Raw genomic sequence first — 12,383 nt, 5'->3', positions numbered from 1 at the left:
CCTGGAGTCCGTGGGGGACCTCTGGGAAACCCGGAGAACCCACAGAGGGGCCTGCTGGAAAGGGGTCTGGAGAGGAATGTCAGGGATGGGGGAGGGGCAGGCTAGGAAGGAAGAAGGCAGCGCAAAGGATGGATGGAGAATGACAGGGTCTGCCCCCTGCCCTAGGCGGGGACAGGCATCTTGCCTCACAGACATAGACTGGGTCTCACTCTCTGTTGCTCTCCCCGGAAGCCACGTGTGAACAGAGATCCAGAGGGCTGCACTAAGCCTTGCTCAGCACTGACCCCTGACTGGGAATGCCCGGAGCTTTGGCCATCTGGGGCCCTGTAGCTGCGCCCAACACCTTTCCTCCTGCACGCATTTCCCCAGCCACACCAGGCTTCGCTCAAGCTGTTCCCTCCGCCTCAGATGCTGTTCCCTTCTTCATCTGCCTGGTGACCTGGTTGTCCCGCTGGTCCCAGCTGAAACATCACTGACACTAAGATGCCCTTTCAAACTCCCGTGGGCAGGAGGGTGAAATCTGTCTCTCTTCTACCTGGGCTTCCACTGCCCCTAGCACAGGGCTCCTGCCCTCATCTACTTACAAGAGGGTCTTCCTGACCCTCTTGTGAGCTGCATGGGGACCAGGATCATATGTTTGTCATCTTTATACCCCTGCCCAGTGTGCTCGGAACATGGTTGGAGCTTCATCAGTCTCTCCAGAATGAATGAATGAATGACCATCACTCCCCTTAATGCATAGCCTCAGATAACCCACAGGCCAAGTCACCCTCCCAAAACCTGCCAAAGGGCTCTCCTGGGCTGTCACCCTGCTCAGGGGAATCTTGTCCTGGTATGACATTTTTCAGGGGCCACCCAAGGAATTCAGCACCAGAGCACCTAAGGCCAGGAAGGGGCTTTGCAGATAAAGAGTCCTCTCCCCTGGGTGACTGTTCAAGGCCACCCAGCAGCCAGTTACCAGGAGGAGAGACACACCTATAATCCCAGGCATTTGAGGAGTCCTGAAGCTGAGGCAACTCCCAGCAAACCTCTAAGAGCTGATCTCTCTGGCCCCTTCAGAATTCTGGGCATATGCAGGGCACCCCCAAGTTCCTGTCCCTGCCTCCCCTATGCTCCCCAGAAGCTACTGCCCACCCGGCTGGTGCATACCTTGCGCTTCTTGGCACGTCCCTCGGCCTGCAGGGTGCGGGTGCAGCGCTGCACACACTCGGAGAAGCTGAGGTTGCTGTGGTCGGCACTGTAGTCGAGGTCAGCCAGCCGCGCCAGGGACAGGATGTAGTTACAGGCGATCCTCAGGATGGCCAGTTTGGACAGCTTCTGCCCATACGAGTAGCACGGCACCTGAGGGGAGAAAGTGTCAGGAGGGGCTGCAGGGGCGCGGTGCCCAGCCTGGCAGGCATCGGAGGTGGCCTGTCTACGGTATATCTGGGCCCTTCACCTTGGTCTTGTGATCTGCTCTATGCACCTGCTGTTTACACACACACATACATACACACGTCGGCTCATCTGCTCTGAGAGGTACCCACATTCCCATTTTGCAGGGGAAGAAACAGGTTCGGCTCATGCCTGCCAGCCAGTCAGTATGAATTGAAGCTCAGTGAATTTCCACAACCACCACGGAGCTCTGTCCTCCACCCTCCTGAGCAGGAATCCCTCTGAGAGAACAGGCATTTTGTTTTTTTAGCTCTGATGTTCCATTCATTCATTCAGCAACACCTGTTTTGCTGGGTACTTGGGGAGTACAACAGTGAATAACTTGATTCCTACTTCAGAGAACTTATGCTTGAGTGAGGTTATAATGTCACACCTGGGACTCTGGGGACATACAGGAAGGAAAGTATCAGTGCTCAGCTGGAAAGACACAAACATGGCTGGTTTTCATTTTTTAAAAATCTTTTACTCTGTGCCCTCAGGACTTGGGGTGCTGCTGGGCAGACAACAGCGGCATAATACACACTCACAGCACTGAACAAACTTGACACGTTTGTCAATGATTCGTCACCAACTAGCTCCTCACTAATTGCACAGGGATTTGTATGGGATGAAAGATGGAGCCTTTGATTTTTTAATACCTCTCTCCACCAATATTCGTGCTGCATGAGCAAAAAGCTCCAAAGACTGCGGTACACTTGAACAGAGTTCTGTCTTGGAACCTGGAAATAGCTCCACAAAATCAACCTGATAGATGCTAACTAATAGACCCCACTGTTCCTATAATGCACTGTTCACCTAAAGGGCTAAAAACCCAGCAACTACGGCTCCTGGTTTTCTCCTCGCTATGGCTCTTCAGGATCTACACGTGTCATCCATATTATTGATGAACCCGTATCCCACAGGGGGTGGGACGGCACGATGCATCTACACAAGTATTTAGTGAGCGCCCACCATATGCCAGACATTCTTTCAGGCCAGTGATTCTCAACCAGGGATGACTTTGTCCCCTAAGGACAGGGGAGTGGGGACATTGCAGGGACGGAGGTGGGGACGTTGCTAAACATCCTACAGTGCATAGGATCCTACAGTGCCCCCACAACAGAGAACTACCTGCCCCCAAATGTCAATAGTGCCAAAGATGGAAATCCCTATTCCAGAGCACGGAGAAAAAGCATGAACAAGACAGTCACCCCAGACTGGGGACCCTAAACACATCACCCACTTTGATCTCACTTTAAACCTCACTGTGTCCAAGAGCTTTCCCTGACCTCCCCTACCCTACACCAGGAGGGACAGCTTGCCCTCAATAGTGCCCTAATAGCACCCCATCTGTCCTTAACTGCCCACACTGTGGCTCTTGAGTGCTCAGTCTCCCTATGAACTGTGGGGGGAAGGCCTATGTCTGCAGAGGCTAGCACAGGTCCTGCCCGTAACAGGCCCTCAAAGGGGTTTGTTGATTGAGGCGATGAGTGAACAAATCAATGACCTCTCCCTCTGGATCTTCACTCTAGAATATTTTGAACTGGGCTCAAACACCTTTCCTCTCTCTGATGATGAAGATGAAGCTATCTGGCATAAAGCTAAGTGTATCTTTTTGTCACATGGGTTCAACTCCTGGCTCTAGCTTTGTCTAGCTGTAACACTCTGGGCAAGGGACAGAATCTTTCTAAGCCTCGGTTTCCCTGTCATATTGGGAACAGGACTGACCTCACAAGGTGGTGAGGATTAAATGAGATGAGATGTGTGCATTGCATGGAGTAAGGCCTGATAGAGGTCTGTGAAAGTGTTATGGTTGGTTTTGCAGAAGGTCCTCAAAGAGGGGCTCCGGAGGGGGTGAGAAGCAGGAGGTCTGGGGCCAGGACACGTGCCTGCCCCACCCTCCACCCTCTGGGGGTGCTGAGACTAGGAAGCCCAGAGAGGGAGAGGAAGGCAACAGAGAGAGCCAATTCCCATGCATTTCCACCCCTCACCCCATCTCCCACTCCCAGGCCTGGCTGCAGCTCCAAACCCATCCCAGAAATGCTGGCAGAACAATGCACTTTGCTCGTTCCCAGCCAGAGTCCAGGGAATTCTGCTTTATCAGCCTGAACAAATAAACAAGGTCTGGTAGTCCTGGGGCAGGGAAGGGGGTCTCAGGGGCCAGCCAGCACTTCTGCCTCCTCTTCACCCCAGGGAGGGTGTGGCAGCCTGAGGGAGGCTCTGGGGACTGGGTGCAGCTCTGTGACACAGCCCTCAGCACTGTTTTCACACAGACGCCGCTAGGAGTTTCCCTTAAAGACCCAGCTCTTTGAGCCCTTGGCCTGTAACAGCTGGCCTTCCAGGAGGGAGCAGGGATTTTGGAAGGGATCTGTACCCTGTGATCCAGGGTCACTGTAGGACCCCAAAGTGACAGCTGAGGCCAAGGCCAATCTAGAGGTCCGCATGCCAGGTTCTGGGACAGTTCTGTCCTAGATATGTCACTTTGCCCTATTGTCTCTGTCAAGCTCTAGATCTAACAAGAAGAAACCCATCCATTGAGCTCTTGTATATCTGACACTGTGGAAGCTATTTACAGGTAGTGTTAGCCCATTTAAAACCTTCCCCACCATCTGTACACACAAAAACAGAGAGATGACATATTGGGCCCCAGATCACTCAGCTAAGACCTGGTTGGAGTCAGAAACTCGTCTGACTGACACCAGGCACACAGCCACTAGGCTCTCCCGGCTCCCACCACCACACCAGAGGGAGCCATATATGGGACACCAAAGGCCTCTTTCAGGTTGCTCACCTCTCCTCCTCCCCAACCCCTAGGGGCGGCTCCTCACTACCCGGCCAATTCCAGATCCTCCTGGTGCCCATGCTTCAGGATGCAGCCCCTCAGCTCCCAACAGCCCAGCTCAGAGGCACCCCAGACTGGGCTGCCACTGCAAAGTGAGAATTTAGCACCCGTTCTGGTTCTAGGACGTTGAAGTATGGTGGAAAGAGCTGGTCTGAATTCCAGGCACTTACAAGCGGTGTAGCTGTGGGAAGTGCCTTCACGCCTCAGAGTCTCCGTTTCCTCATCTGGAAAGTCGGGGTAGCAATGCCTGGGCAGCCCACAGAGCTTCGAGGACTATATCAAGCAGCTTCCACTGGAGTCTGAGCAGCACAGATTCTCCGTGACTGTTGGGCCCAGGCCACTTTGCTGTTATTACGGTCTACTAAGGCCAGGCAGAGGGTGGATGTTTCAAATACAATGTCTGTATTCACCTTTTAAGCAGCCCAATGAGGTAGCAATGGCCACTTCCACTTTACAGAAAAGCGTGTGATTCTCAGGCATGTAGGAATTTCCTGGATCTCTCAGCTGGTGAGTGATGAGTTGGGTTTTGAACTTGTGGCTTAGCTGGGCTCTTTCCAGTTAGCCAGCAGGAACTGCTTGGGGATCTGAATAAGTGTCTATAGCTTAAGATGGGGAGGTAGGCAGCCCACCCTCCTGAGCTAGGGATGGAGAGTTCTGGGCTGATGATGCCATGAGATCCCTCTTAGAGTATCCACAGCAAGGCCCAGAGCCCACCCACCCCCACGCCTACAGAGTCCCCCACAGCAGTTGTCGGCTCACCCTGCTCAGAGGACACGGGCCAAGGGAGGAGGCAGAATTACCTGGCTCCCACTCCCGACAGACTGCCCAGCTGCCAGGAAAGTAAAAGGATCTGCCTTGTGCTCATCCCACAAGGATTTTTAAACTTTGGTGGAACAGACTTTGGCATTTTCGCAAGGTCCCATATGCCCCCAAAACATTCCACCCCACCCACCCTAAGCCAGACCCGGTTCCAGCAAGCATGAAAAAACATGAAGAGCACTGGCCTGGGAGCCCGAGGGCCTGACTCTACTACTGGCCAGTCAGGTGACCTTAGGCAGATCCATAAGCTTACAGGACCTCAGTTTCCTCACCAGTAAAATGGGCATCAGAACACCTGCTACCTCAGAATGAGATCGCAGGGGCAAATGAGGGAAAAGTTCCTAAAGAAGCAACGCCGAGAACCCACCAGAGAATGCAGGAAAGGCCTCGAAGCCCTCCATGCTCTTGCCTCTGTGCCAACTCCTGCCCACCCTTCAGACCCAGCCCAAGACGCCCTCCTGGAAGCCCACCAAGACTCCTGAGCCCATAGAGCTCCAACAGCACCACATCCACTACACACAGAAGAGCACCGGATTCCAGTGAAATTATCATCTGATCGTCTCGTGTCAGTGAGTGCTGGATTCCCGACGTGAAGCCACTCTACCCAGAGCTGTTCAATGTCCTTCCCAAAGTCTATCTAAATAGGTCCTTTAAAATCCCAACCTCCTGCACTGCCACCAGGCTGGACCCTAAGAACCTGGGTCTTGGTCGTTAGGAGCTATGGCCCCAGGGCCAGACAGGCCTGAGTACAGATCCTGGTCACTCTGTGGGCTTGAGCAATCTGCATCACCTCTCTGTAAGTGTCTTCATCTGCAAAATGGGAAGACAGCACAACGGACACCCCACAGCAGGCTCAGGTAAGGCCTCACTCAGTGCAGTGAGGCTCCACAGCAGCCACCCTGGTGACTGCGGACATGAAGGAACAGGAGGAAGGCCTCTGTCACCCTTACCTACCTGCATGGAGCCCCCAGTGCAAGCAGGCCTGTCCCTCGTTGCCCGAGGGGATGGTGCACAGGTGCTTTGCACTCCCCATGCCCTCCTTGCACCCTGGGGGGTTTCAGAGTGACGGAGGTGCTGAGAGCACCATTCCCACGCTCCCTCCAGGGCAACCCTGACTTCACTCGATAAGGACCCCCTGGGAGGCTCCAGGGGCAGCAGGGGAGGTAGCCTGGGTCCCAGTTGCTTGGCATGTACCTCCGTGGAGAGGACCACGGCAGAAACCGGGGCCCCGCACTGCCTTCCATTGCTGCCATCTTCCATCAACACTGAGGAGCTTTGAGGGGAGAGAGGAAATCCACACGCACACCACATGCCCCAAGGGTGGGCACAGCTTGTGAGACAGAAGGTCTTGCCACTCTGGCCCCTTCCCTCACCACCCCACAAGGGTCCCTTTCACCCCTCCCACCTGGCAGGGAGTCCCTTTCACCCCTCCCACCTGGCAGGGAGCAGCCCCACTCCCGGGCCAGGCCAGCTGTGCACACATGGCCTTCCATGAGGCGGTGGGGAGGGCTCTGGTGCAGCTGTGCTGGTGGCATGTGCTATGGCCTGACCATCTGCCCCACACCACCCAGCCTAGACCAGACCAGAGGGCTTCTCTCTCTCTCACCTGCACCTCCCCACCTGCAGCCCTGCAGCCACCCTCCCTGCTCCCTTCCTGGTTGAGAGGACTGTGGATTATGACACAGTAGGAGCCTGTCTGGCTTCCTCATGCTGAGGGTAGATGGCTCCAGGACATTAGACAGGCTGAGGAGCAGAGCTGTTAGGAGTCGGGGCCCTGGGAGTCCAACCCAAACTCCACAGTAACAGTGGCCCACAACTACGCAGGCTGCCACCGTACATGGCCACGAAGCACTGCCACCCTGGAGTGTGGCAAACGGTGTGCCAAGGTAGCGTGTAGCACAAAACCCACAAGGCCACGTGCAGTGGCAACAGACCGGGACAACTTACATAAGCTCTCTGAAACTCAGTCACCATCTGAGAAACAGAGCAGGAGGTGCGATAACAGTATCTATTTCATTAAATGAACTAATACACATAACAAGCTTAGCACTACGCCTGGTACAAAGTAAGAATGAGCTAAATGCTAGTTTCTGTGACAGTTATTAAAATAATTAAAGAATTCTTATTGCTTCATCTGTCAAGAGCCTTGTCCAGCCCTGAGGACCTTGGAGATGCTTAAGAAATGTTCACTGCTCTGGCTGTGCACAATGGCTCATGCCTGTAATCCTAGCACTTTGGGAGACCGAGGTGGGTGGACCACCTGAGCTCAGGAGTTCGAGGCCAGCCTGGGCAACATGGTGAAACCCCATCCCTACTAAAATACAAAAAATTACCCAGGTATGGTGGTGTGCGCCTGTAATCCCAGCTACTCGGGAGGCTGAGGCGGAAGAATCACGTGAACCAGCCTGGGCAACAGAGAGAGACTCTGTCAAGAAAGAAAGAGAGAAAGAGAGAAGGAAGGAAGGGAGGGAGGGAGGGAGGGAGGGAAGGAAGGAAGGAGGGAAGGAAGGAAGGAGGGAAGGAAGGAAGGAAGGAAGGAAGGAAGGAAGGAAGGAAGGAAGGAAGGAAGGAAGGAAGGAAGGAAGGAAGGAAGGAAGGAAGGGAATGTTCACTGCTCTTATAGGCCTCCTTCCTTTCCTCACTTGCTCTTGCTTTTCTCAACACTGTGGATGAGGTCAGCAATATTACCATTTTACAACTTCAGCAACTGAGGCCCAGAAAGGGTCAGTGACTTGTCCACAGCCACACAGAAGGCATGCAGGGGAGGACAACTCAATGCCTGGCCTCCAGTTTCCCAGGTCAGTGCTTCCTTCATGGTACCAGGAAGCTACTCAGGAGAATGAAGCCCCAGGCCAGAGCCACAATCCCAGAACCCATCTTGGTGCCACACTGGCCAAGGCCCCATTTCAGGCAGAGCTGATCTGCCTTTCCCATTTCCAAGGACCCATTTCAGTCAGGCCCGAGCCTAGCTCCAGAGCTGCAGCTTGTCTGGATTGGGCGAGGGGGTGAGGAATACATTTTACCCAGAAGACTGAGGCCCAGAGGAGGAAGGGGCTCCTCCAGAACACAGGTCTTCCTCTACCAAATAGGTGCCATGGTGGTGAGGGGGACATGGTGGGTGCGGCCTTGGCCCCTGGCTCTATGACCAGAAACATCCTGGCTGTATTTCTTTCCTTCCCAGCTAACAGGCAGGTGCCATTATGGCCTGGCAGCCTTTCTAGGGAAGGGGCAGAATGGCTGGGGCAAGGAGGAAACAAACAGGAACAGGCACTTCTGTGACCGTGCATTTGTGTGTGCTCTTGAGCACGTGTAAGGAGCATGTGTGTGTGTACCTGCCTGTGTGTTTGCATTGCATACACACTCTCTCCCTGAGAGGGCATGGGTGTGCCTTCTGCTTAGATACACTGAACTTGCCCTTTTTATAGAGAACATCCCACGGTAATGGAGGAAGTAAAAGGAGACCAGGATGAACAATCTCATCTCAAAGGGTCTGCCAAGTGTGCACCCTGCCTTGATTGTTAACAAACATCACAGGCTGGGGGTTGGGGGGTGATACGTGATGCTGATAAAGATGGCACTGTGGGAGGCATTTGGCCAGGAGGGCATTCCAGAAACTGCTGTCATCTTCCCTAACCCACTAAGCGATCCTGGACAAGTCTCTTTCCATCTCTGGGCCTCAGTGTTCCATACTATAAAATGAGTTAATCCAATTTTGACAGGGATGTTGTTTAGATCAAATGAGATGGAATTGATTGTTGAACGAAGTAAAAGCCAGCGGGCACATAAGATGTAACAGAGCACTCAGATGAGTATTCTCTCAGCATACAGAGGGGCAATAGAGGGGCAGAAGGGCCGAGAACCTGCAGTCAAAGCCCCTAGGTGCCAGCCCTGACCTGCTACTCAACAGCTATGAGGCTCTGGGCACGTGCCTCCCCAGTCTAGGAGAGGCTTCCCTAGTGGCAAGGTGGGCAGGTGGACAGGTATCTCTCTGCCCTTCTGTAATCCTTCTGTCCTGGGGAGTGGGTTGCAGGATCCCCCACACACCGCCACCTCTACCCAGCGATGCAGACACAGAGCTGCTGGCTCAGGGTGGGAGTGACTGCTCCACTGGGCTGGTCTGTGACAGCCACTCGTCCCCCACCGCCACCCAATCTCACTCACCACTTTCCCCAAGCCCAAGCAAGACACTTTGGCTCAAAAGTCATATGGCCTCTTTCCTCCAGGGATTCAATTTCCTTTCCATGGATGGACACAGGCACTACTGCCCCACCCCACCCCAACCCCCAGGAGGAAGAGGAGAGTGATCCAAAAAGAAGATCATGGTTTCTGAAATGTTTTGTTGCTGGCTAAAGACCAGAGAAGTTGAGCAACATTCCTGGAGTCACACAGCAAGTCAGCTGCAGAGCATGCAAAGAAAAAGGAAAACAAAAAAAACAAAAACACCCTTCAAACCAGCCACATCTACCCTAACCCTTCCCCACGCCCTGTGTAGGGGTGGGAGAGAACTCACCACCTCCTTCCTACAGCTCCTTCTCGCTAAGAAAATAAGAAGCCTAGAAGCCCAAGCAACTGTCCCTCCCCATCACAGGTAATTCTTGGGTTAAGTATTCTTCCACTACCCGCGCAGGGGCACTGTCTGGTGAGGGCAGCCCGCACCAGCTCCAAACTAAAAAGTCCCCAACTCACCCCAGAACTAGGCTCTGAAGATGCCCCAGAGGGAATCCCCCAACTAGGCAGTCCCCTCAGCAGAGCTGCCTGCTTCACCACGGGTGAAAGGAAGGGATCTCCTAGAAAGACTCCCACCAGCCCATTCCTGAGCCCACCCCTGGGGAGAGGGCACAGGCTTGTAGTGCGGGTTCTTGAGGATGCCAGGGCAAGGAGTGCACAGCCCGCAAGCAACCAGAGTGTTCGGGGCATCACTGCTGGGTCCCGAAGAGGGGCTGACAAGCGCCCCCGGACTGTCCCACCACCAACGGGGGGCCAAGACCCTGACCATGCCAAATGCCTGGAGAAGGCTCCCCCTCTTCCTGCCCTGACCAAGACAGATGCCCACATGTCCCCTCTCCACTCCGCACCGCGCCCAGGGGACTCCGGCAGGCAAATACTCGCTGCCATAAAAGTGAACTATAGAGGCTGAAGTCAGACGCGCAGACAGCGTTACCCGAGGCGGGGGTTGAGGGTGGGGGGTGCTCGGGCCAGAGATATCCAACTTTTATAGCCACTTTGAAAACTATGATCCATACCAACGCTGTGGCAAAGTCACTGCCCCAGGACTGCCCACACCTGTCTGGGCACCACTGTCGGACCGGGTGGGGCAGCCTGCCCTTTAAACACACCTCTATCCCGCCTTGGCCACTCGCCCACCCATTCCCTCAGTCGTCCCCGGGTGCAGTGAGGGCGTGCAGCGGGGAGCGGGTACCTGCTTCCTGAGCGCCTCGAAGGCTGCGCTGATGGTGTGCACCCTCGTCCGCTCCCTGGCGTTAGCCAGGAGCCTCCGGGTCTGCTGCAGGGCTTTGATCTCGGAGGAGGCGGCAGTCGCTTCTCCCGGTCGTTTCCTAGGCGACGCGGAGGAATCCGGGTGGTTATTGTAAATTACGTGTGAAATTGACGAGTAGGAACTTTCCCCCGGGCGCGTTGGGGGCGCTGGGCGCACAGTGGACTCCGGGGGCGCTTGCGGCGCTGGGGGCGCTGACGGCGCGGGGCGCGCGGGCGGTGCGCACAGCAAGATGCGAGGACGCAGACCCGGCTCCCGGAAAGGCTGTGCCTCTGGGCCCCCAGGAGCCTGGCTCTGGGGCGCAGGAGGCGGCGGCGGCGGTGGCGGCGGCGGCGGCGGTGGCGGCGGCGGCGGCGGTGGCGGCGGCGGCGGCGGCGTGGGGAGTCCTGGCCCCACTGCGCCCAGGGCGAAGCCGCGTTTCCGCGCGTCGGAGACCTGGGGCACCCGGGAGCCCCCGCGCTCCCGGGCCGTGTCCGCGCCCCCTCTTGGGGGAACGGCCGGGGCCACTGGGGCTGGCACCGGCACCGGGACCCGGACCGGCTGCAGCCGATGGGTCCTGTCCCGCAGCCCGTTGGTGGCGACTGCGCGGGGCTCGGGCGCTTCCAAGTCCAATCGGAAAGTTTTATAGCCGTTCGCGCGCCGCGCCGGCTCCTTGCCTTTCCGCTTGAGCTTCTTGAGGCCGTTCAGCTCCTTCACGCACACGGTCTTCCACGGCCCGTCCTCGAGGACCGGGATGTGCTTCATGGCGCGGGCGGCGCGCGAGGCAGGAGCGTGGGGCTGCCCGGGCCGCCGCCGCGCTCAGCGCCGAGGAGTCTCTGGCTCTCCCCCTTCGCCCGCCCTCCCCTCCCTCTCCTCTCCCTTTCTCCCCCTCGCCCGGGGCAGCTGCGCCGCCGGCTTCGCGAAGCCGCCGGGCTGTCCGTTCCCGGAGCGCTCAGAGTGTCATCTGAAGTCGCTGCCGCCTTGCCAGCATTTCTGGAGAACGCCCGCTGCGCTCCATCTGTGTTTGTTTAGCCTCAGTTTACACAGAAGCCCAGTTCGCGAGATCAGTCAGCGCCGCCGCCCGGAGAGGAGGCAGCTCCCGCCGCCACCGCCTCCCCAGCCCCGGCCGCCCGAGCCGCGAGCGCCTTTAAAGAAACAGGAAGCATTTTTCAAAACAGCTGGGCCGCCGGCCGCCTCCTTTGTCCGCGTGCTCCCTACCTCCCCCCACCCCCATCCCCTTGGCCCAGAACCTGCCTCCTCGGCTCTCCCTCCCCGCCCCTACTCAAGTCGGGGGCGCTTCTATGTTCCCAGAGGACAGTCCGCTTCTTCACAACAGCCCCGAGCACGTGATTTATGGGCCCCCCGGCCCTTCCCCAAATCACAGCGGGGCCTTCTCTCCCTGGCCTTGCAGGCCTCTCGGTGACGGTGACGCAGCTCCGACCTTGCCCACCCGGCACCTTCCCGCCACTCCCTCCGCCCCAACTCTCCGAGAGACAGAAAACGCCGGGAGCTGGGACTTCTGCTGCGGGCCGATGGGGAAGGGGAGACTCCGGAGTTGCCCGGCGACCCGCACCCACCAGGCACGGCAACCCAGTCCACTCTCACTTGCTGGAGCGGGGAAGCAAGAGGAGCAGAGGGCTTAAGACAGGGAAACTGAGTCTCCAAAAGTTCCAAAGTCACAGAGGCAGAGGAGGGTGGAAGCTTCGGTTTAGGCAGACCTAACGTCTGCGAGCCTCTGCAGTCACCTCATTCCAGGCGCCCTGCTAAGCCGGGATTTACTCATCTATGAAATGAGAAATTCGGACAACATCAACGCCTAAATCATAGCATTGCTCT

At 56.4% G+C, this 12,383-nt stretch overlaps 1 protein-coding gene across 2 annotated transcripts in view; it reads right to left on the bottom strand.

Annotated features, from left to right (window-relative positions):
* LOC105465392 (atonal bHLH transcription factor 8) overlaps positions 1 to 11,390 on the bottom strand; it is a 38,279-nt gene extending 26,889 nt beyond the window's left edge. For both annotated transcript variants that reach the window (XM_011713839.3, XM_011713840.3), the window contains exons 1-2: positions 10,494 to 11,390; positions 1,150 to 1,341 (exon numbers count right to left, since the gene is read on the bottom strand). In XM_011713839.3, coding sequence (XP_011712141.2) covers positions 1,150 to 1,341; positions 10,494 to 11,312 — 1,011 coding nt within the window. In that variant the 5' untranslated portion in view covers positions 11,313 to 11,390. The remainder of the gene's footprint in view (positions 1 to 1,149; positions 1,342 to 10,493) is intronic.
* Between the last annotated feature and the right edge of the window lie 993 nt (positions 11,391 to 12,383).

Source organism: Macaca nemestrina, chromosome 13 (assembly GCF_043159975.1).
Source record: "Macaca nemestrina isolate mMacNem1 chromosome 13, mMacNem.hap1, whole genome shotgun sequence".
In the NCBI taxonomy this organism is placed as follows: Eukaryota; Metazoa; Chordata; class Mammalia; order Primates; family Cercopithecidae; genus Macaca; species Macaca nemestrina.
Note: the sequence above shows the minus strand (reverse complement) of the source record. Positions and strands in the feature narration are given on the sequence as shown.